Raw genomic sequence first — 25,093 nt, forward strand, 5'->3', positions numbered from 1 at the left:
ACTGCTGTAGCATAAGCTGCAGGGATAGAAACTTAATCACCCATCAAGCCAAGTTCCTCTCTTGCTACCCTTATCTGATTTGTCATGTGCATTTGCCACAGGCCAGTATCAGAGATACATTTGAAATATGATATTGCAAAATATAATAGATTATGTGTGATATGGTGGTAGTTCATATACTCAAACAGGAAATACTTTTTACTCAAGCAATACTTACAAAACAACAAACAAAATGATGTATGTGTGCAAAATCTGACATTTTCCTTCTGGGAGATGTAAGAAAGTTTATTCTGTGCTAATGCTGGCAGTGGTGTATTAATCTGCAAATGCAAAAAAAAAAAGAAAAAAAAATTATCCAGTGGAAGATTAAAACTATGAAAATCTCATTTTTTGTTGCTTACAATTTTGGATTCTGAGACATAACTTTACCTGAATACATTATGTATGTGCTGGTTGGTATTACTGGTAGATCACACTATTCTGTGATCTACCAGTCTATACTTGACATATTCCAGGACAAAACTTTGAGAACAAAGCCTCTCGTAAATTTTCTCAGGCCACTGCAAAACCTAGACAAGTAAACTCCCTCTCCCCCCATAGAAATGGTAAGACACACTATGGAGAACAAAGGCTAGCCACTGCCTTGACCTCCATGTGTGAGTGGCTTCAGGACATAGAGGCAGAAGGGGAGAGGGGGAGGTGGGGGTGGTGCTGCTGCTGGTGTGAACTTCAGGAAGCTGGCATGGTGCCCCCTGCGTGACAGGCATGAGCCTGTGGCTTGTTGTTGAAGGAAATCCTCTGACAGATCAGTGCACTGCAGCAGGGAAGAGGCCAGACCACAAGGCACACAGAGCCAGCCACACGGTTTGGCTGTGACATGGACAGTGAGAGTCCACAAGGCACTTGGTGCCCCAGAAACACTTATTTTTATCCTGGCAGTGAACTGTATCCTAATAATACTAACAATACAACTGCCCAGAGTGTGGAAGTTTGAGTAAATGTTCACAACATGAACTCATATTGCATTTCAAAGTATGCATTATGTGGTAATGGTGCTTTGACAGTCTATCCCACTTGTTCTTATGGGCTACAGAAGCTGACACAAGGAAAGAAGAATTGCAAAGAACAAACACTGCTTAGGCTACCGTGAGCTGACCACTTACACTTACAGTGTGATTTTCGTTAAAAAACATTCTGAGCCAACATAAGGCCAGAGCCGTTTGTTCTGCCGGACCTACTGGTGGTAAAGAAAAGGCAAGCTAAAGTGAAAATTAAATGTATATTTTTACATTATTTATGGAACTTATGGAATTTACTATACCATTTTGTGATTTATTAGAATTTCTTTTGGTGCCGAATCCAGTCAGACAGCTCTTTGCAGAATTTATGTGTGGGGCCTGGCAATTCAAAGAATCCAGCACCACCGCATTATAAAAATCATAAACAAATCATAAACAAATAGGTTACAAAGCTCACACTGTATTTGCCAATTAAACCCACATTTAACCTATATGCTTCCACTAATAAAGACAATATGGATCAGTCACACCATTGTGTGAGTGCACCATAGGATAGTGTTCTTCTTTTCACATTGCTTTGAGAAAACTCTGCTTGAGTTGGGGTTCATATAGCCTCGTAGCAAATCACATGATTTGCCTCTTCTTAGTGCATTGCACTAAAAAATTTCAATTCCTACAAACTCTATGAACTCCTCTCGCAAAGCGAGTCACATACATGGAGCTTGCAAGATAAACCAGCCTTTCAAAAAATGATGAACCCTCTGCTATGCTTATTCCAAAAACAAAGAGGGTGTGCACATTGAACCCAATATGTCCACAGGGAAAAGGTCACAGTTGAAGAACTTAGCCTACAGCAGTGTTTTTCAACTCCAGTCCTTGGGACCCACTTGCCAACAGGTTTTTGTTGTAACCAGGAACTATCATACCTGATTTAATGACTGAACAAATCAAACCACCAGAAATGCCCTTAGTAGTTCAATCAGGTGTGTGAGTTCCTGGTTACAACAAAAGCCTTCTGGAAATTGGGTCCCAAGGCCTGGAATTGAGAAACACCGGCTTACAGTATTTGCCATTAACAAAACTACATCATCGCTAATCACAAAACCACTGACAAATATATTTCAGAGTTAGCGGTTGTTCATAGCACAGAGGAGTTGTGGTAATTGCAGCATGTGAACCTCGGAAAGCAGATTCCGTACCACATGCATGTATAGGGCCGTGGCCCTTCATCCTGGTCCTGGAGAGCCACAGGATCTGCTGGAATGTGTTGTTACTCAGCAGAAGTAAAGCAGTTGATTACCAGGAGACCCTAGCTCTCCAGGACCCAGAATAAGGATCACTGATATATGGCAACCAGGGTGGATTGGATCACTGTTTATGATCTTTTTAAGATACCTCCACTTTTGCTAGTAGGCTAATGCTTGATGTTTGCTAGGCTATGGTGAATAGCTGGATAGTATGAATGAATGAATGGGTAAAATGATTAGTCGTCCAATTTACCACGTCAATATCAAGCTAGCAAAGAGTTTTGCCTTATGATAGCTCTTTGAAACTTCCGACCACTTAGTCATTACTTGTAGTCATTTTACCTGGTTCCCTGGTATTAAACTAAAAACCGCTATTCTAAACTGGTGTCATTTCATTTTTCTCCATCTCTGAAATCTGGTAGTGACACAGCTCTGTAGGTCCAGGAGTCCAGTCATCAATACTTCATTTACAAACTTATGAGAATATACAATATGTATTTTCTCTTTGATAAAATATGGAAAATCATATCTGGTTTAAGAAAGAAATATAGCCTGTTTGAATGATATATAAAAGACTTCAGTGCTGGAGCAAAGGCAGGATTGTCTGTACAAGTCTGTAAGGAGACTATATGGGAGGTATACAGTCACTGAACACTTTATTAGGAATACCTGCACGCCTACTTATTTGTGTGATTATCTAATCAGCCAATTGTGTGGCAGCACTGCAATGCAAAAATCAAGCAGATACGGGTTAGGAGCTTCAGTTAATCTTCACATCAAAAATGTGACTTTGACCGTGGAATGATTGTTGGTGCCAGACAGGGTGGATTGAGTATCTCAGAAACTACTGGTCTCCTGGGATTTTCACAACAGTCTCTGGACTTTGCAGAGAATGGTGCAAAAAACAAAAAACATCCAGTGAGCCGCAGTTCTACAGGCAAAAACATGTTGTTAATGAGAGAGGTCAGAGAAGATTATCAAAGATTATCAAAGCTGACAGAAAGCTGACAGGAAGGTGCCAGTCACGCAAATAACCACACATTACAACAGTGGTATGCATAAGGGCATCTCTGAACACACAACTTATCACACCTCTAAGATAGGCTACAGCAGCAGAAGACGAATAAGTAAAAAAAAAGTCTAATAAATACCTAATAAAGTGCTCACTGAGTGTATATACAAAAATTAAGAATACTGATATGAACAATACCGGCAGTTTTAAGCAGGTGGATGAATAACTGAAATATGTACATAGGGGTACATTAAATACAAGTGCCATCATTTTTCTTCTTTGTTATTGCAATCCTATGAACTTTTTCTTGTTTGAAGTTCTATTTTCAGAGAATGCGTATGTGTTTAAGAAAAATCTCATATAGTAACAGCACCCCAATATGATAGTCTGATAAAGTTCAGATAGCTGGGCATTCCAAGCATCCATGCAGTTGAAATAGCATCTGACTCACGACTGCCCCGATCGTGAAACGGAAGAGGAGAGCTGGGGCCAATAGGCCATGTCAACCCAAAGGCCTTTTCAGTGTCTTTTCACAGTTTCTGGAAGTCTCTATTCCAATGAGCCTCGGGTGGACAGCAGTAACGTGGTATCCTGCTACTGCGTGACTTTGTCAGACTACAAAGGCTACCAGGGTCTGAGGGGGCTGGTAGTCAGGCCTCTTCCGCAGTGGCATCTATTCCAGCATAGGTGAAGTTCTCAAAGAGCGCCATGTTCACATAAGCCTGCAGAAAGACATCATTGGAATTAGTTAAACTGATATTTTGAAAGTGAAAAATAGTTAGTTAATCTTCCAAAATATAAATAAAACTAAATGAAATATCCACATGAATATATGCGGGATCTATACTGTGAGTGCTTTACCTTCCTGGCCTCTTGCATCCGGTTGAGCTGAACAGAGATTTGGGAGAAAGGTGGTCTCTCATATGGCCGGTCTCTCCAGCATTGTCTCATCAGTTCATAACTGTCAACAAATAGAATTCTCAGACAAAACAAAAAAAAAAAATGTATATAAAAAAACTTTTTGCGGGCCCATTAAACCAGCTGCAAGGACATGTGACTCACACTGTCACCACAAGTTACAACTTGCCATGAGAATTCTCACGATCATGTATACTCAGTCTAGAGAGGGTGTATCAGGGGGAGGGTGGGGGTCATTACCATTCTCACAATGAAAGCAAGCCTGAGGCAGTTTATGAGTTTATGGAATGGATACTTACACCTCATCATCACAGTTTCTGGGCTGTTCCATCCTGTATCCCTGAGGTAGCTTCTCATAGAGCTCAGCACAGGTCATTCCACAGTACGGAGTTCCACCTGCCAGGCCAGAGAGTGTGGGACTGGCTCAGAGACTCACTGATGTCCCCAACATCAGAGTACACCAAGTACTAATACGTGCTTTTTGTGTGGAAGATGAGGCATGTAAGGTTTTTATATTATATTCATACAGGCGATGTAATGTAATGTAATGTATCTGGCTCATATCCCATATGATATGACTCAACGGTGATATGACTGTCTGCTCACCAAATTGGTCATTATGATGATGAGTTCCCTGTGCAACTAACAAAAGGGGGAAGATTTTGTGACTTTTCAGTACATTATCTACATTTTCTGCATTTATCCTTTCCCCTTCTACCATTTTTGCATATTGGAGCTGTGGTATTTTGATAAATTGATATGTTTGGTTTTGCAAGAAGCTGAGAGTAGTTTTGTGTTCTGCAGTCAATGTACTTTCAGAGAAGAAGCACTGGACGGTGACCTCATACGTACTTCTGCTTAAAACTTTTGCATCATCCGACACTATTGCACTGTTCAAGATTACTTACCTAAACTTACAATCTCCCACAGGAGCACCCCAAAAGACCATCTAAATGAAAAAATTAGACAATTGTAAGAATATTTCTGACCCAAACTTGTTGACTATCATTGGAGATTTGTATTTACATTGCATGGTACACCATAATTGTAGAGTACCAATCATAAATGAAGGCTGTTAAGTACTAATGTATAATATATGAGAATGGGATAAGAATGGGGTTTTGTCTGGATACATATGACTAGTCTCTTAAGAATATTGAGAAGTTTTTAGGTTATTGAGGCTTGGATTTTTGGCTTTTAAATGTATTCAGAAATGGTCCTTAAACAACCTTTGTATCGTCTGTACCCACTAGGACACAAAGTACTACACTGAGAAGAAAACAGCAACTATAACGGTTAGTCAGTGGAGGCTGTATGTTATCTCCACTGCAGTTTATTCTGTGGTGTAACAAGACAGTGACACCCAAGCTCTGGGGTCACATGTCAGGGCAAAGCAGAGATCTGGAACTAAGGGTAACACAACGTTTCCTCAGAAGAGCACTTTCCAGTCTTAATATTATTAGCTTGAATGCACTTAAAGTTTGTCAGGGTGTAAAAATAGAGCCTTCTGACAGGCGGGTTTTGGCAGACATTGCCTTTTCCTTTTGTGTCCTGGCTCATGTTATCTGTCCCTCTGCATTAACTTGTCAACAGACAATTGAAGGGGATATATGATTAGTTTTGTTACAGACTGTTGAGTATGTTGGACTGTGACTGCAAGGCATCTTGTCACCGTTTGCCTCAGATTATAGAAACATGACTGGATACTGTTAGATTTTGTTTGCCTTCATGCAAAAATCAAACATTTTTGAACAAAAGTAAATTAAGTTAAGTAATGCTGCTACTACTGCTCGTCTTTTGAATGATCCCTATATCCTGAAGTCTTCCTCATTTGACAAATGAATGCATGAATGCATTTTTTTAATGAAAGTTTTTTTCCTACTGTCTCATTCTGCTTCATATAGCCCATATTTGAGGGTAAATTAATTTTTAATGTATAAAAATATTTGGATTCGACCATTTTCCACTAAACCAAGATACTGTGTTTTCTTGTTTTGTTACAACCAATCTATAGGTAGAAATAAGTGCCATCTGAAATTGAATATGAATTGTACAAATTTGTATGGCAATAATTGAATTAGTTTATAATAATAGTTTTATTTGCATTCAATTTTGCATTCAAGTTAAAAATTCAAGTTCAATATACTTTCAAGTTCAGTTTCATTTTTGTGTGTTCAATTCCAGTTTTCTAGCACACATCTTGGTACTAACAAAAAGTACACAAGCAAAAATTCAGCCAACTGCAAACAGTGGTTAGCACCTCATTGTATTATCTTGTTATTGCAGGATACTGTAGCTACATTAATAGCTTGTTAAAAGTCACAGGTACCAATAATGCTAGGAATCAGAACCAGCATACAAACTGGATTCCTGGGTCCAGGAGTTAGGAACTAATGATCTAACTGACAGACAGACACTGTGAGCTGTGTTGAATGCTTGAACACAATCATACTTACACATCACTCTTTGTGGTATAGACACTGTAGTTTAATGATTCTATAGCCATCCATCTGACAGGCAACCTTCCCTGCAATACAAAATATAAAATAAGACCTCTAATGGCATACATTGCTAGTCATGCTCTGCAGAGGTTTACTGCATCATCAGTAATCCCAGTACATGTTTTTATGCTCATGATAAGTGTATAAATGTACCCTACACTCTTATCACATGCATGAAAACAGACTGGGCTTTACACATGTTTGAATGTGATAATGCTGCCACAATTAACAAGATGCTTTTTTAACCCTGAATCATTGTCCTTTTTTATTTATAACAATAATTGTACTTGACCACTCCCTTGGGCTAGACTGATGTGGTCATGTGGTTACTGAGTAATTCTGCCATATTACACTCATAATTGTGTGAAATCCTCACACTGCACAAAAGAGCATGTACACCATCTGAATCATTAAAGGTTTAATTAAATGTTAATGTTTCTCAAGCACAGGTGATAATTAACACGTGTAGATAAAATGACATGTACAGAATGTAATGGTATATATAGGTGTATACCTGGGGATAAGGTTGTAGGGCATTTTACATAAGTGTGCCTCTCTGCAGACCCCCAAAAGGAAACAGACTGTGTTGACCATGTTGACACAGGGTCAGCAAGGTTTGATGAAAAGATAGTACTCGTCAATACAAGACTATTGCTCCCATCATTGTGCTGCCTCTGCGCAATTCTGCCACCTCAGTGGAATGCTCCCAGAACTGATGAGTTGAAATAGCACTATATAAACCATGGGTTTTCCACATACAGTGTTTGGTGTCTTTAGATAGCTAAGGATGTGGGAAATTGGTATTGCACACCAAGCATGAAGACACTAGGAAATGTGTTCACCTAAGGATATTGTGGGTTCAATGCAGCTTTCAGTCAAATTTTAAATGTTTATATTATTCTCTGATAACATGATAATGATCATTAGATAATGCTTGTGGTTAGATCATTTATATTTTTGTTTTCTAAGTTAAAATATGTTTGTTGCTCAGCAACTATTTGGTTAGATTTATGACCTATTTAATAGCTCAAAGCCAGCATGCAGTTTAGCAGTTGCCTTTAGCAACTGACTTAAAGGAGAGTGCATGAGTGCACTATAGCCTCATAAAAACCTGTTACTAGATTCTACAACTCACCTCCCTCACCTCCCCCAATTTCCAAAAATATGGTTTAATGATGAATGAGTAATAATTGTGCTGTACCTACATCACATACATGTGCATGCTGAATATACTCTATTTAACATGCAATTCTACGCTCCGGTTTAATGTACGTTTCAGAACATATAATCAAAATAAAAAATAAATAAGAGAGATGAAGGAACAAGAAGAGGGAGGGAGGGAGGGAGAGAGAGGGGTGCAAGTGAGGAGACAGAGGAGACAGAAAGGTATTGGTATCAGTCCTGCATGTTATAGTTACACACATTTAATTTGCCTTTGCTGCTAAGAAGCAACACAAATATGTTTCACTAAGTAAGGTTGCGCGTAGTAAATAATGAAGGAAACCACAGAGAGATTAATGTTAAGTACTGGAAATACAGTCTCCGGCATTTGGAGAATGTTAATCCAGTACCAATATAACTGTTCTCCCAGATCAGTACATACAGGTTTGAGATGCTAGGGTTTTTATACATTTGGAGAGCAGAATCTGATTTGTGGGCATAATCAAGCTGTAGGGTCCAGGACAACAAAGTTAGAAACTATTGATCAGGTTCACATAACATGCCAATCACGTCATGAAAGGTATGTAGGAATCTACTATAATACATTTTCATGTGATAGACTGAAACTGTTCTCTCATATTGTTTGTTGTTACAGTATGGCTATCCTTTTAATAAATAAAATAATTGAATTGTTGTACTCTTAGAAATAAAGTGACAAGTGGTGGTACATTTTTGTTCTTCAAGGATCAAATTTCACAAATGTACCCTGAAAGTACAGTCATGTTCTCATTTGGTACCAATGAACAAAGCAAAAAATGTACAAATTAATTATATATGAATTACCTATAGGGTACCGCCCCACCTTTTTAGGCACTTTTCATACCTTTATTTCTGAAAGTGTGGATAAAGATATGAGGGTTTCTGTAAGACTGAAGGGATTGGGATCTTTCACAACTAAACCAGTGTGCGGGGTTTAATTTGAACCTGCATCCTCTTGGCTCGCACCACTGCACGCTTAGCAGTTTAGAGTCCTAACAGACATAGACAACCTAGGATACCTGCACCCTGTAGTCACTCGCCTGTATGCCAGTGCCGTCACAAGGTACATACTAAGTGTATAATTGTAGGCTATACAGGCCACAGGCACGTCCGCCGTCTATACAAATAGATAGCGATCATATAGAGCCACACTATTGGCGGACATTTGCAGTTCCTTTTGTTGAACTGTTAGAACAGAGGAGCAGTTGAACTTATCTTTCGGAGTCAGATAAACAAGAACAAAATTTAATTAACCCTGTTCCAATAGCATTGGTCAGACTACACATTTCCTTCACCTCTCGGATACTTACGCCTTTTGGTGTATTTGGGGGGTTTCTTACAAGGTAAAGTAGAGTAAGTTCATGCAAAATATGGTAAGGGACAGTAAATGAGGAGACTTCCAGAGACTAAATCTCATTCAGAATGGAGTAGACTTCCACATCTTCCTCTGTCATATATCAAATTATTCTCACATTAGCTAAAAGGTATTATTTAGGCTCAGAACAGCCTAGCTGATGAAAACGTCCAATAAGGAAATGTAAGGCATTTCGCAGGAGAGAAACACCCACCATGGTCTTCTTTACATAGACTTCTTCCCCTCTGGACAGTCCAAAATCAGCAATCTTAGCAATCAGGTTCTCCCCTACAAGCACGTTCCTTGCAGCCAAGTCCCTGTGAATGAACTAGTGGGGGGGGGGTTTGTGGGAAGGATAGAAGCACCTTGTCAAAAAAAATTATATTCATTTAGACAGAAACCAAATATAAAATAATTGAAATTCCAAAACCTTAAACGTTAAATCATCAGAATATTCATTCAAACCAAAGGTAAAAACTGATGATTGTCACCATGTCTTCAAATGATGATTAAAGTTTCAGAGTAAATAATAGGTTTTCAGTGCTGAACTACATTGTAAGAAAACGTGTAACGGATATTACTGCAGTTGTTTACTGTATGTTATGTCAGGGGGCTTTACCTGTTTGTCGCTCAGGTAATGCATGCCTGTGGCCACGTCTACAGCAAACTGCAGCAGCTGCTGTGAGGTAAGGGTAGAGGCAGTGCCGTGCTCCTTGGCAAAGGCAGGGTCAGTCTCCAGGACTCTGCTTTTCCTTAGGAAATCTAGCAGGTTCCCAAAGGGGGCATACTCGATGGCAATGTAAAGGTACCCTGAGGACAGGTTGGCCATTAGAATAATATCACAGTCAGTTATAATAATTTGCTCAGTTTCACCCAAAGAGTTTATAACCCTGACGATGATTATTACAGCAAAGAAGCCTGACTTTGGTGAAATACTCTCCAAGGGCAGTTAGAGTATTTCGATATCATACAACATAGAGTATGTGAAAACCCCTTTTGAACTGTTGAACATATCACTAATGCTTTTCAGGATGTAGGCATAGATTGTGGCAAAATAAAAAGAAGACTATATCAGCATAACCTCAGAGGTTGCCCACAAGATAAAAATCACTGAACCTCAAGAACAAAATGGCGATGTTAGAGTTAGCTAAATAGTACATTTAACAGATAGCACCATGAAAAACAGTATAGACAGATGTAAAGAGAAAAGTGTGGAGAAAGAACTGCACCCTCTCCACCTTATGAAACATGGTGGAGGTACCTATAGTGTTATGGCTTTGGCATGTATGGCTGCCACTGAACTGGCTCACTTGTCAGCAGCAAGGTGCATTCTGAAATGTGCAGAAACATCTTATCGGCTCAAGATGCAACCAAATGCCTCAAAACTCCGTTTTTCAGGGGCGAAAAGCAGAATGCTCTTCCACTAATTCCAATTCACCTGACCTGAATCGGAAACTGTACCAGGAAATTTTGGCAGAAAATCTTGGTAGCTCGGAAGCTGAGACTTGGTCAGAGGATTCCAAACATCATCAAAACCCACACAGATATGGTTAAGTGAAAACAACATGCATGTTCTGCAATGGTAATCTCAGCCAGCAGACTTAAATCCCATCAAAACCCTTGGTCTGAACTGGAGAGAGGGGGTCCATAAGCCCAGACCCAAGGATATCAATGCTCCAGAAAGGTTCTGCATGGAGGAATAGTCAAAAAGTCCTTTAACCTTATTATTAATTGTAGGAAAATACTCATGGCTGTCATCAGGGGTGCCAGGGGTGTTTGCACAAAGTATTGAACCTGTTTTTAGGAGAACTATTTTTTTGTATATATAATATTTTTTTGAAAAATGTAAGACTTTGGTTAATTCCATTGAATCGTCAATAAAGCGCACTACTTTACACATATTGGAAAATAAAGCTTATGTCAATAACTGTACTATTTTTAAGTTTACAGTATTTTGTGCATATTTAATAACAATTCTGGAGGCCAATGTATATAATGTACAGTACTGTGCAGAAGTCTTAGGCACCCTAGACTTTATTATATATATGTTTATTTTTTTGTGCGTGTTAGTATAAAAGAACACATGTGAGATTTCCAAATATTCATTTTCCAAAATATTAAATTTCACAGAGACATTTTTGTATTTATTTTTTAAAAGTAACATATTACTGGAAGAAATTTACTACTTTTTACATAAAAACTTCTGTCAAGGCTGTCTGAGATCAGAAGCTAGAAGCCAACCAAAGTCTGCAGAAGAACTGTGGCAAGTCCTCCAACATGCTTGGAACAACCTGCCTGGTGATTGTCTCATAGAACTGCAGGAAAGCGTTGGCTATCTCAGAGAAGTGATGCAATTTTAATGCTGAAGAGTGGTCACAAAAAGTATTGATTTGATTCAGTTTTTCACTATTCTGCCAAATTACTAAAATGTAATGTGAAAGGTTTATTTAGAACCTTTCATTGAATTTTTTTTGAAAGAATCATATCGGTACAGAATGTTATACAGGTGCCTAAGACTTTTGCACAGTACTGTATATAAAAACATAAAAGTCATGTAGTACTCTGAATGGCATATTATAAAAAAATAATTAATTCTTCATTCATGCCTTGTGGAAATACATTTTTAAAATGAATTTCAGTAGCACTTGCTGAATATCAACGAAGCAGAAATGTTTTAACATCATGTCTTCTGATAGAGCTGATGTGTCCAGTAATTTGTTTTTCAGGGATATGTCAAGTACAGGGATATGTTTCCATATATAAACATATACAGCATAAATAGCCTCTTTGACGTAATAAGTGCCTGCTGCTTCCAGTAGATAGCGCTGTCTCCACAGGAAGGCTGTTTTACTCACCCCGGTTTTCACAGGCTCCAATCAGATTGATGATGTTGGGGTGCTGGCCCAGTTTACACAGCACCTCCAGCTCACCAGCAAAGTCTCTGTGGTCATTTTCTGATGCAAACTCTGCATGGTAACAAAAAACGAGATATACTGTGATTCCTCAAAAAAGAAAATCTCTTTTATAATAAAGGATTCATCTATATCTTCATGTATTTTATATCAAGGATTCAATCTCACCCTTCAGCATCTTTATGGCAGCACTCATTTTATTGCCATCCTTCTTGATCATGGCCTTTATAACCTGTCCAAAGTTCCCCTCCCCGATGACATCCTCAAATTTGATGTCTTCCCACTCTAGTATGGGGTAGGTGAGGGGCTCGGGCTGTGGTTTGGGTCGGCGAGTCAGTGTCAGGGTCCCTGAATTGAACTGGAGGATGGTCTCCTCTCCCTGGGTAGAGAAGTATTGAAAAGATGAATAGACCTTCAGTAGGACCGCTGCTGCTAATATTATGAGACCTGATGACCACCAAAGAGTAATGCTTGCAGTACAAATTGCTTCTACTTTCAGAAATATGCAGTTCACTGTATGCATCTCACATCTCACAGTGTGGCACTGTGCTTAAGCTGTGGAAACTTTGCGTGATATATGCTAGCATATCACCACAGCAGAATTGGCCATACAACTTGCCACAATACGACATAACTAAGGAGTACCACAGCTTTTGGGAATCCCACCCTGTGACCCCTACTTTGACTGAAACCAAGAGTGAGGTGCACAACGTACCGATCCGGACTGGTAGGTGAAGGTTCTTCGACGATTGAGCATGGTTTTGCGAATGCAGAAGAGCCCCAAGAGGGCAAAGAGGATGGTAAAGCAGGTGACTGTTACCGAGCCCACCACAGCCATCAGCAACTGGAACCCTTCACTCCCCGGACGGCCCCCAACCCCCTGTGTCGTCGGGGTGAAGCTGGGTGGGCCTGTGCAGCAAGACAAGAGACGAAGCTAGATCTACAGAGCATCTGTGATTAGACCTTCTGTCTTATTCAGCAGATTTGGAGCAGTAAACTCAGTTTTAATGAGAAATAAAAGCACCTTGAGGATGCTTTCCAAATGTTTTGAAGAGATTTTACATAAAAATGAGGTTGGTTAAAATTAAAACAGCATAGTAAATTGAAAATAAATCATTCACATTTTAAATCAACACAATCTTTTTCATTTTACACTCACTGTTATCTGGCTCATTGTAATAAATTAATCATATGTAATAATCATTTAACATTAAATACATTTTTGAGATTATTTTACTCCACTCCTTCTTTTGTGGTTTTTTGGGCAGAATTCCTTACCATCAATCAGTGTGGAGGCCTGGACGAATGTGCTCCATTCGCCAGGCACTTTGGAGAAAGCACGGACCCGGAACTGGTAGAGTGTGCTTCCATTGAGAGCTGTGAAATCCTTGGTAGTCTTGTTGCCATCGTCTGTGTCAACCCAGAGGTGCTGACTACCCTGGCCCACAGACTGGTACTCAATTATGTACTTGACAATTCCACCATTGGGGTCCTCTGGGGGTTGCCACTTCAAACGAACAGCAGTGATTGACAGTGGGTCAGCCTGCACGTTGCGAGGTGAGGATGGTCCTTGGGAAAGAGAGAGCGAACCAGAATGGTTACCACATGCATGAAGTTCATAGATGGCCCACACCTTATTTTATAAGCCCATCATATTGAGTACTTCAGTTTGAATAACCAAAAAAACAATGTATTGAAATATTTCTACGAACTAGAAATTGAAGTTGCAATGAAATTGAAGTTGCAATGAAATTGCGACCCACATTCTATATTTAGGCAGATAAAATTACTTTGAATTCAAAGTGAACTTTGGCGAATTAAACAACTTTCAAGAACTTCCCAAGCTGAGGGTGCAGTTACGATGGAGAAAGACTACTTTGAACTCCCTGCTCTAGACCCTGTGATTTGTACAAGCACTAGAGGGGTGGGGGAGGTTTCAGGCACTGATAGATATTGGCTGGCTGCAAATGGAAAGGTTACCCTGGCTGTTGATTCGGATGAGGTAGGGTTTTGAGGCTGGTCCGAGACTGCCACAGTTGACCAGTCTGACGACCACACGGTAGTCACGGTGGTATTCCAGGTCGTAGAACTTGGTGGAGAGAACATTGAGCAAGCTGGTCTCCTCCAAAATCTTGTCCTCAGACGGTCCGTAGAGCTGCACTAAAAAAGCACTGGCTGTGCCGGGGCTCCCTGGCAATAGCCACCTGACTGTGGCATTACGACCCTCCAGCGAGCTGAAATCAATTTCCGGCCTCACCGTCGGCTCTAACAACACAGAACACCGAGTCAGGGACTATTCTCTATACCTCCCCCTCGTCCCCTAACAAATGGCTCAAGAGCTTTACCATCTCTACCATCTAGCACTCTATCTAGCTCGAGATTGGGACGGTCTTAGTGCCCTCATTTCACACTACTAGTACCTGGCAGTCTATGGCTCTCTAAAGAAATTGCTTTAGCTCTACTAGTACGTTCCAATCCTTTCAAGAATCCTCTCTCGTATGTCAGCGTAAGCTGAGAGGGAGTTATGTAGAGCCCTCCAGGAACTTACCTGGACAATCTGTCTCCATGAAGGCCTCAGGTCCAACTGGCCCCTCACCTCCATCCCCAGGACGAGTGAGCTTGACCTGGACAAGGTACCTGGTAGAGGGTTTCAGGTTCATCAAGGTGATGGGCTCCTTGCTGTTGTAGACTGCAATAATGACAGGGATCAGTGCCAGAAAGGTCAAAAGACTGTTCATCACCATACTGGATGATCTATGGTTCTCCTCAAGGATTCTCAATGACTCATTCTCATGACTGTCCCCCTGGAAGCTATTTTGCACATTTGTAGCCAGAATGATGATATTTTGCATTTGCAACAACATTCTCCATTGTTTCTTTAACCTCAATTCGGAATGCAAAGAACAAAAACAAGAACATGAGCATTCACTATTTTTTTAAGTACTCTGGTTAAGTGGAAACATACAGTGTGCTCCAGAAATATTGGCACCCTTATAAAAATAGAAAAAAAAGGCTGCATATTTTAATGAAGTATATTTTCCGTTCAAATTATATACTTTTATTTCAATACATTTACTCTCATGTTTCAATGTTCAACAGTTCCTTATTTTATAACATGTAGATGGCTAAACAAGAGTGGGGGGACCTCGCCTTCTCTGCATTTTGTAAATCCACATACTAAAAGAAATAAGGTAATGTAAGTAGCCTTTTCAGGGTAAGGGTCCAGCGAACCAAATGGATGATATTTTCTCATTCTAACAGCATGCTAACTTGGAGAAACGTTGATAGAATGTAAATTGTTTACTAAGAATATCTCTGGAGGAAGATCATTGTTGTCCGTATTGCTGTTGCATACTTCTACAAACGTACTTATACGCATGAATGCTATTATCCATGTTTTGTATAGGCTCTCTCGAACACTAGGAGCTTAACAACAACCATGTTCTGCAATCTCAGTCTCCAGACTTAAATCCCATGAAAAATGTGTGTACTGAACTGAAGAGGGGGGTATCCCAAGGATATCAATGATTCTGAAAAGTTCTGCATGGAGGAATGGTCAGAAATCCCTCCAAATCTACCTTATCACAAATTATAAGAAAAGACTGGTGGCTGTAATCTTTGCCAGGGGTGTTTGCACAAAGTACTAAACCAGGGGTGGCAATAATTGCAGAACAATTTTCTAATAAAAAAAATATTAGCATGTTGGAAAAACTTTAATTTCCCCCCCTTTCAAGCTGGGAAGGCCCTCTCTGGCATGCACTCTTTCCATTCAGCAATCCAGCATGGGTTGCAAAGTTACTGCATAAACTGGCATAGGAAGATTACAGGCATCTGATCAACCAATGGACCCCCCAGGGTGTGATGCATAAGGATGGAGGGAGGGGCTGGTGTCTAAGTACCCCCCACCACCCTCCTTGTGCATCACACCCTGGGGACTGTCAGCCACAGCTACCACTGGCGCAGACAAGATTTAATCTGTGCTGTGATGTGTGTCCCTTTACTCAGTACACTGTGCCATTGAGGAAGCCTCCTGTCCTTGTTTTGAAAAGACGTTATTCTTAATCTCTCACCTATGATGGAAGACCAGGAGGCTCCTGCTTCCATAGGTTTGTAGAGGAGCCTGATGGAGACAATGGGTCCATCACCTTTGTAGGTGCTGAGGGGCATAACCACCAGCTGCTTACTTCTCTTCTCCAGAAGCTTGGGAGCAGTTGTGGGACAGGGAGGTTCTGATGAAATGAATGAAAGCAGCTAATGACAAAAGACCAAGCAATCCTGATAGTACCCAGCTAGACCAAACCAGGAGTAGTACCCTATATAAAATAAAATAGTGAAATCTTACCTTTTACAGTCAGGTTGAATTTACGTGTGTCCTGTCCCCCATTGGTGGAGACTCTGCATTCCCACAAACCACCATGCTCAATGGACAGACGCGGGATCTCGAACTGGGCTGTGCTCTTGTTGGAATCCATGGTTGTGCGAGATGCCTAAATTATCAACGTCCATTTAAATATTTAAATGTCATGAAATAATTTAACATTGATCATTGATTGTATAAAAGGTTTGAAACATATTCATGTCATATTAACCAGGGGTCACATTATACGTCCTTTCACCTTGAGGACCGTACTGTCCAGCTTGCGCAGCTCGATGCTTGTGTGGCTTGGGAGGGGGTTGCCTGTGGCAGAGCACGATATCTTGGCGCTGGAGTCCCGATTCCACTCAAGGGTATTTGCCATGTCTAAGATCTGGGGTGCACGATCTGACAAGGAAAATCTTGATTTGGTTACTTTATTCTGTTCATCATGATCCTTTTTTTGTTTTTTTTGAAGATCAGTGGTCAGTGGTTACCTGATTTCTCACAGTTCTGCCCACGCCAGCCTGTTGGGCACTGGCAGCCACTGAAACGGTTGCAGACGCCCCCATTCTTGCACCTGCAGCTCAGCTTACAACCAGCTCCGTACATGTCCTTCTCACAGGCTGGTAAAGAGGCCAAAACCATGTATAAACAAAACTTGCCTCTCATTCTCCCCCCAAACATAGTAAGCTTATCAGCTTTTTTTTATCTCATTACATTACATGTTTTTGCTACTGGAAGCAATAATCCAGTAGCAAAAGTGACATTATTTCAGATTTTCTAAGATCTTTTATTAAAAAACACTGCAATACATTTGGATTTTCCCAAAACATTCATGCCCAAGGCTTGTGATGTATGTCCATTGGTGAACTGCATGTACATGTATATATACTAGTTTTCTTATTTGTCTAAATTACTGTATTAATCACAAAAAAACAAAATTTTATTAATTAAATTGTTCAGTCCTAACACTAACATCATCCTGCTCTCCATCAAGGTATCAGAACAGATCTCTGACAACATGCTACAGCCATGTACAATGTCAAACAACACCTCTCAAATAATTCAGAATCTTATCGTAGTGTTTTTCTAAAGCATGCTTTATTTCCAACGTGTCGGTGTGTCCTACTTGGCATCACTCCTTCACATAGCTTGCCCACAAATTTTGCCATAACATACAATTTTTTAACTAATGTGATTAATTGATAGATCCTGCAATTAAGTGTATATTGTAGAGTACAGACTGTATATTGCTATGATCTCATTCATACAGGCCTACTGTGTGTTGTTCTGGATAAAAGTGTAGAAGTAGATATATAGCCTACAATATGCATGTATATGGGCCTATACATAAGTATTCATATTGTCCAAAAGCTTTTTGTATGATATAAATATGAACACAACAATAATTGAGACTTCAATGACTCAACCACAAGGGGGAAAAGTTGATGGAGATAATTTCCTGTTTTATGAGGCTTTGAGCAAATGCAAACATATCACTTAAAACATAGGTTTTTCTGATTAAATTAATCTGTTTTTACACCAGGAGATTAAATTAGTACTTGATAGGTCACTGTAAATATGCAACAAAAATACAATTCTTGTCTGAGAACTAGCTGACTAAAGTACAGAAAATCCCATTCTGCATGGTATTATCTCGCTTGCGAGATTACATGTTCTCTCATTAAATGAGAAATATCCCATATCAGCCAGTCAGCTAGCTAGCGAGGTAGATCGCAAACTACATTTAATAGCCTAACTAGGCTAACTAGTTAATTAGCTGCCAATAAGACTGTCACTGGCATTTTTTTGTCATGCTAGAGCTAGTTAGCTAGCCCAGTGAACTCACTTTGTTGCTGTTTATGACTAGCCTAATAAATGAACACAGCTGGCGATTTAACTGTAAGTTTTCTGTTTATGTACGCCAAACTAGCTGGTCTCTTTTTGGCTGCCCTTGCTTTGGACAGTCAGGCTGCACTACTGTCTGTGTGATATGAAATGTTACCTGCAGGTGATAACATTGCTGAACATAATGGTCTCATGTATTGTTTACAACTTTAAATGAGCCTCGTTTATGTTACCATTGTGTCCCCCCATGAATTTTGAGGTCCAATTCAAATGTAATAAAATGTACAGTCATGAAATTAGAACAAGCACGTATATTCCGTAATTACCCACAGAATGGGTGGCCTCGGGATCCATTGGCTACCGTGCTCACTATAATACTATAATATTGTAAGTAAGTATGAATGTAGCTATGCATGTATGTTTGTGTAGATGTTTGGATGGTTAGTTTTAACAGAAGGTATGACAAGAGCATGATGTTCTTAGTCTCCTTGAAATCTTTACACCAAAGGCTTTACTCACGTTGGTTGCAGCGAGGCCCATGCCACCCACTAGCACAGGAGCAGCCATAGGGGTCAGAGAGGCAGAAGTTCAGGCCACTACAATTCATTTTAGAGTGGCATGATTCCAGGCAGTTCCGCCCAAACATTCCCTCCCGACAGGCTGAAACATCAGAGAAACACATATTTTTTTTGATGCAGTAGATTGTACTACTATGGATACCATCTGTTTTCCCCACCTCATCCAAAGACAACGGCCCATAAAAGAAATATCCCACAATATTTTTTCTCTGAGACTCCCCAGGATCTGTAGACGGGGTTGGCCCCACTCACCTGTCTCACAGCGCATTCCCATAAAGCCAGGTGGGCAGATGCAGTCCCCTTCCTTGTCATGGCACACACCCCCATTTTGGCACTCAGGACAGTCCTGGTCACAGTCAGATCCCCATTTCTTATCTGGACAAGCTGAAATAATACATAGACAGGTCAACCCAAAGAAACGTCAACTTCTCAACCAACTTTCACGTAAGGGCCAAAACCTTATCTTTACCTCGAACAATGAGCCTCATCCAGGCACCGTAGATTGGACTGTCTCCCATATAACAGCCACTGTAGAACCCGGCATGATTCTGCACTAGATTATGCAAAGTCATAACTGCAGTGTTATTGGTGAACTCGGCCCAGTGAGTTGTAGAGTAGTAGTTTCCTGAAAAAATACAAAATGAAACAACCAGACAGGAAGTAAGTTACTGTACATATTGAAATAAATATATATTTGAAGCATACTACATGAAAATGAACATCATATTATCAGCACCATATGAAACTTACCATATGAAACTTACCATATGAAACTTAATTGTATTACTGCCAAAATAGTACTTTGTTGAATTCATTATGCCATTATGCCATATATATATATATATATATATATATATATATATATATATATATATATATATATGGCATAATGAATTCAACTTTTTCAAAATTCAAAAGTTGAATTCAAAATCTATATTTCATTCAACATTTGAACACCTTTTGAACATTTTCCATATATATATAATATATATATAAATATAGTATATATATATATATTATATATATTATAATGTTCAAAAGTTGTTCAAAAAATGTTCAAATGTTGAATGAAATATAGATTTTATTGGATGGCTTAGTGTGCCGTGGTATCATTGGAGTTTGTTGTCAAGTGAGTTTATTTTAATTCCTGTAGCTCTCCATGCTAATTCTCAGTGGTGGAAAGGCCAGAGGTCGAAAAAGTCCTGCCATGTGTTTCATCCGTGCATGAACTCAGCCAGCTCATTTTATTAATTAGTTCTACTCCCTGGCTGAATAATTGTGCTAATTAGCAAATCAGTAGGCAACAGTCAACATTTCTCTGACATACCATTATATTTCCATATGACGTCTGTCTTTCGGGTGTCCACAATATCCATCGCCAGCTGCACAGTCTCTCCTTTGTTGGCCGTTACTGTGAGCTGCTTTGGTATAAAATGACCTGCATTGCACAACAATGACATCACAATCATTAAAATAATTTATAGCTACTGTTACTGTTGCGATACTATGACTGTCTTTTGACTGCATATGTCAGTGTGAACAAATTGTATGCTTACAGATACTTGAACTATATAAACTTCACCCAAAGTATGCTGAAATGTATTACATAGTAGTACACTTGAAGTAGCCTATAGCCAACATTTTTTTTTTTACAATTGGGTGTTTATTAGCATAATTGCATAAAAATTCCTGGGGAGGAAACATTTGAAACTAATACATTTATTCGGACATGACATGAAGTGCTTAATCACAGAAAAACGTATCAGCAGAGAAAGTTAAATGTTTTGATGTCATACAAATCGATTAAGCCTACCTCTCCAATTGTTGATTAGCGTCACTGTCGTGAGTAACGCTGAGCCCTGAACTGCAAGGCAGTTAAAAATGCCCACATTCTCATGGTTACCAAAGTGGTTGGCTCTAGCCTCTTGGGTTCTTAACCTGTGCACTCTGAAGCGCGGTGGAGAGGCAAGAAGGATGATACTGTTGTTTTTCTGGATGCGAAGGTCGAGTTTGCTGGAGTCGCGCTCCCCCGAGATGCAGGAGAGGAAGAATTCGGAAGCGGAGGTCTCAGCATTTGAGATCAGGGTTAGATCCATCACCGCACCTGTGGGCACATAGCAAATTAGGCATGTTGAAGATAAAGTAGTAGAAATAGTACGTCGCATAAAGACAACGGAACACGTGTCTAGTATTTCTGACATTGATCTGAAGAGGGAACAGTCAAACAATGGCAGGAAACAGTGATGGGCGCTCAAGGGGCGCATTGAAACACGCAACCTGACCATCGGTTTTAACAAATACAAGCAGATGGTTCGAAATGAACAACTCTAATATAGTTACATGTAAGATAAATACATGAATACAATTTTGTACTCCTTTCATTATGAAATATCATAATTAAAAGCCCAAGTCTACCCTATAGCCACTCGCATGATTTGCAGTCTAAATAACGTGACTCAACATTACAAGTAATACCGGAGTATTACTTGTAGGCTACAGAACGCGGTTCATCTGTTCATATGTAATTATCACATAACATAGAAATGCACTCATTCAAATCCAGACATGCTAATCCCAGCTGTTGGCTTCGGTGAATAACAATTTCTCTTGATTATGAACGACAACTCAGATAAAACTATTACTGAGCTATGTCGTTAAACATCTTTTTCGTTATGTGGGCCTATCTGAATAGATGATAGCCCCCATGGTGTCTTTCGCTTGTTCAAAGCCATCAACAATGACATATCCACGTTGCTGTTTGATAACGTTACGATTTACAAAATTAATTTACTGACTGACGTGGACACCAAATTATCTTCAGACAAAATACTTCAGTTACTCCATACCTGATACTGTGATAAAACATAAAAAATAAAAGGTGTCAATCATAATTGTAATCCTTTAAATGTAATCCTCAAAAGCGTTGGTCCTCGGTGGTAGGTTCGTTTGGTCAGAAGTGTCCGTAACCAAACGTATTATTAAAATATTCCCAAGAATAGCGCATTTCCATGAATTCCAGTTTCTGTGTTTCAAGTTCCCGTTCCTTTACTCCAGTCTGAGTTGTCCAGATCTTCCTAAACTCACATACTATGGGTGGGAAGGGAAGGAAAGGCGTCACGGGAGAAAATCTGAGATTGGAGGAGCCAACTCGCCAGTGCCGCTATACAGGGTTGCCAGCCTTATATAAAAATGGGAAATGTACATAGCTGTCATCCGAACAGCCAAAGTATTCATTTTACGTGGCGAAGTGAAGCCCATGAAACCCGTGAAGTTAAACAGATCGCTTATTCGGATAAATCAGCCGCTTGATAAACGACATACAACTATACATAATCATTTTTATCATGTTTTAAAAATAGAAATGTTACTTTTTGATGTAAAATTAAACAAGATAAATTCATGAAGGGATATTCATACACAAATAACCCAACCTACCAGTTTGCAACTGCACAGCATCAGTTACGGTACTACTACTTAATTTAACAAGTCCAATCTGGCGGCCATACGATGTAGCGAACTCCCACTTCCTGAACGGAGTCTACAGAAATTTTCTAAACAAGTCCATAACTGCTGTTGAGTTCGTCATGTTATGTTTCGGCATGATACCCAAGTATCATGCAGGTATATTGTATGAATGAGACATATCATTATATTATTTTTGAATAAGTTAAACAGCAAAAAGACAGGCTTCCTTATTTGAGAAGGTTGTAGCTATTACAATGTTTGATAATGCATCCCTCTTGTATGTCTACAGATTATACTGTATATTTGTAATTTTTATATAAAGCTGTCTTCTAAGCATGTTTTCTATTTCAAATGTGTGTGATATTACATTTTATGACCAATACTGAGATAACATTTTTTGAAAGTTTACGCTATCGCTGTTCTTTATCACAGTTTGCTGAAGGTTTGTCTACACATGAAACTTGTCAAAAATGTCAACTGCATATTACTATGCAGTCCTTTAAAATGTATGGATTCAAACAGATAAAAATATGATCTTCTCCTGTTATTAAGCAACATACAACAAGCATCACATTGGCTAAGTTGTCTCCAGGTCTTTGCGTTCATTGGACTCTTGCAGTGCAATGACCCTGTTTCAAGAAAGCTGGAAGAAGTGAAAGTGTGTTTTCTGTCATTCAACTGTAATTACATGGCAAGAAGCCATTACTTTTAGGAGTCACAACAAAAAACTGAGCACTCTTCCTCTATTTAATTTGGGTGCATTTTTTAAATGTTGATGAAATGTTTTCATTACATTTCCAGACATCCTCCAGCATCAAATGTACACACGCTTCACCATTGGTTACCTGTCCACAGCTGTCATCACCAGAGAGAAATTGCAAAATAATACTCAAAGAGTGTTTTTAAAGTAAACATGGTGAATAGAAGAATGCTTCCAGCATAATTCCCAAAAGATGTAATCTGAAACAAAACAATATAAATTTAATTGACACCTTAAATATCCTAGCATAGAGCACAATTCAGAATTAAAACATGCACTATCGTTAAAGTACTGTATTGCAAAAAAGAAAGCAAAAAAAAAGCAGCAACATATACCAAAATACTAGTATTGTGTATCATTGCAATACTCGTAACATAGTCTTTGTGAAAGCAGAATGGCCCTTTGGCATGTGTAGGCTGGGATTTACATGGAACATGGATCTAAATCCAAAGGCCACGTTATGCTTTTGCGAGCCATGATATAATGTGCTCATACCACCAGAACAATTTTGGCAATATTGCATTTGTACTTCCATTAGTCCTGCTAAGCTGCCCAATCTGGAACACAGCCGAAAATACTCATCAGTATGGGAGTCGTGTGGCCAGCAGCCCGTTCACCTTGATGCCTGAAATAGTGGGTCACTTCCTCTTTCCTGTCCTTACTAATTACTTCTTTATACTATACAAAACCCATCTGATTACAGCAGACATGTGAAGTCATACATAATCCTCACGGACAAATGTGCATCTAAAGGCGGAGGATGGGAGGGTCTGGCTGTAGAGTGGAGTCAGAGGGGGAGGAAGTCAGGGGGAAAAGCATGGGCGCTGTATCAACAGACGGTCCACTTTTTAGAGGGTGGTGGAGGCCTATGTCTGATCCCCCAGACATATTTTCCTATTGTCCTCAAAGCTGTTTACACTAAGATGTTCTACACTAATTATTTGTTGTGGCATGGTGGGTAAAAGTCTGACTATTACTCTATTACTCAGACAACATATACATCTGACAATGGCTTTTTACAATTACATCAAAATACCCAGATTAATTGTTTAATCCAATTAAGTTTATTTGCTTCATATAAATCCATAATAGCTTTATTACAACTGAATAAAATGCTACTTTTTTGTGATAACTTGCTTTGTGTTGCTGATAAACATTTGTTGTATTATGTTTAAAATAAAAAAGCATCACAAATTTTCTGGAAAATAATGTCACATTTTCTTCAGATTTATGTGAAGTAAAGGCTTTAAATATTGGGTGACCCTAAGCACCTTCTCTGTGGGGTGGGAAACTGAGACCTTGTGAGAAAGTTTGCATTAAATTCTCATTTCCACCCATTGTAATGGGAGTTGGCAGAGTTCCATGTAGACAGACAAAGTCCAGTAAGCCCTGTGAAATGGGGTCTAAACCCATTGCATGGGACCACAGACGTGCTGAGTGGCTCCTGGTCACTATTGGTCCCCTGATACCATCTCAGCCCTAGGACGGGCCACAGGAAATCCCTACTGATAAAGAGAAAAAAATATATCAGCATAGAAAACAACAGTTTCCATCTTCACAGTCTCAAAATTCTGTCATCTACTACACAGTTTTTGTGTAAACACAAAATATTTTGACTTCAAAATATCTTGGCGAGTGAAACCCTACACATATCCCTCCCTAGGTTTCCTTCTAAACTGGTGGAACAAGCCAGTCAACAGGACCACATAGTGTTGAAGAGTCATTTGGCAGCTCTCTTTGAAATAATAAACACTGTCTCACCATAATTGAAAAAAATGCCTGCGTTTTGACTTTGTCAGCGGGATTGGCAAGGGAGCCATCTTCATTATCACTGTGCTAGAAGACTGAAATAATGCAGACTACATTTTTCTATCAGGAATTTTTGCAATTTACAAGGTTCTATTCTGTTATAATGGAGTAAG

General features: G+C 39.4%; 1 protein-coding gene across 2 annotated transcripts; it reads right to left on the reverse strand.

Annotated features, from left to right (window-relative positions):
* Nucleotides 1-2,713: 2,713 nt before the first annotated feature.
* On the reverse strand, nt 2,714-21,990 carry tie1 (tyrosine kinase with immunoglobulin-like and EGF-like domains 1). Of its 2 annotated transcripts, XM_061238607.1 has the most exons (23): nt 21,793-21,990; nt 20,760-21,050; nt 20,274-20,384; nt 19,416-19,571; nt 19,199-19,330; nt 18,888-19,028; nt 17,015-17,143; nt 16,780-16,925; nt 16,506-16,650; nt 16,234-16,392; nt 14,712-14,852; nt 14,144-14,428; nt 13,442-13,732; nt 12,879-13,072; nt 12,332-12,542; nt 12,107-12,217; nt 9,871-10,061; nt 9,466-9,579; nt 6,653-6,723; nt 5,105-5,145; nt 4,496-4,592; nt 4,140-4,239; nt 2,714-4,000 (listed from the first exon to the last, which is right to left on the reverse strand). In XM_061238607.1, the coding sequence occupies exons 1-23, from the start codon at nt 21,833-21,835 to the stop codon at nt 3,929-3,931; spliced, it is 3,372 nt and encodes a 1,123-aa protein (XP_061094591.1). In that variant the 5' UTR covers nt 21,836-21,990; the 3' UTR covers nt 2,714-3,928. The 2 variants fall into 2 exon arrangements, with proteins under 2 accessions (XP_061094591.1, XP_061094592.1); XM_061238608.1 differs by lacking the exon at nt 14,144-14,428.
* Nucleotides 21,991-25,093: the final 3,103 nt, after the last annotated feature.

The sequence above is a fragment of the Conger conger genome, chromosome 4 (genome assembly GCF_963514075.1).
Source record: "Conger conger chromosome 4, fConCon1.1, whole genome shotgun sequence".
NCBI lineage: Eukaryota > Metazoa > Chordata > Actinopteri > Anguilliformes > Congridae > Conger > Conger conger.

Excerpts from the sequence above, each read along its gene's own strand:
- tie1 (XM_061238607.1), bottom strand. The coding sequence starts at position 21,835 with ATGATTGACACCTTTTATTTTTTATGTTTTATCACAGTATCAG. Across the intron at positions 9,580-9,870 it reads ATTACCTGAGCGACAAACAG|TTCATTCACAGGGACTTGGC; the intron begins GTAAAGCCCCCT and ends CCCCCCCACTAG. Across the intron at positions 6,724-9,465 it reads TCTATGTAAAGAAGACCATG|GGAAGGTTGCCTGTCAGATG; the intron begins GTGGGTGTTTCT and ends TTTGTATTGCAG.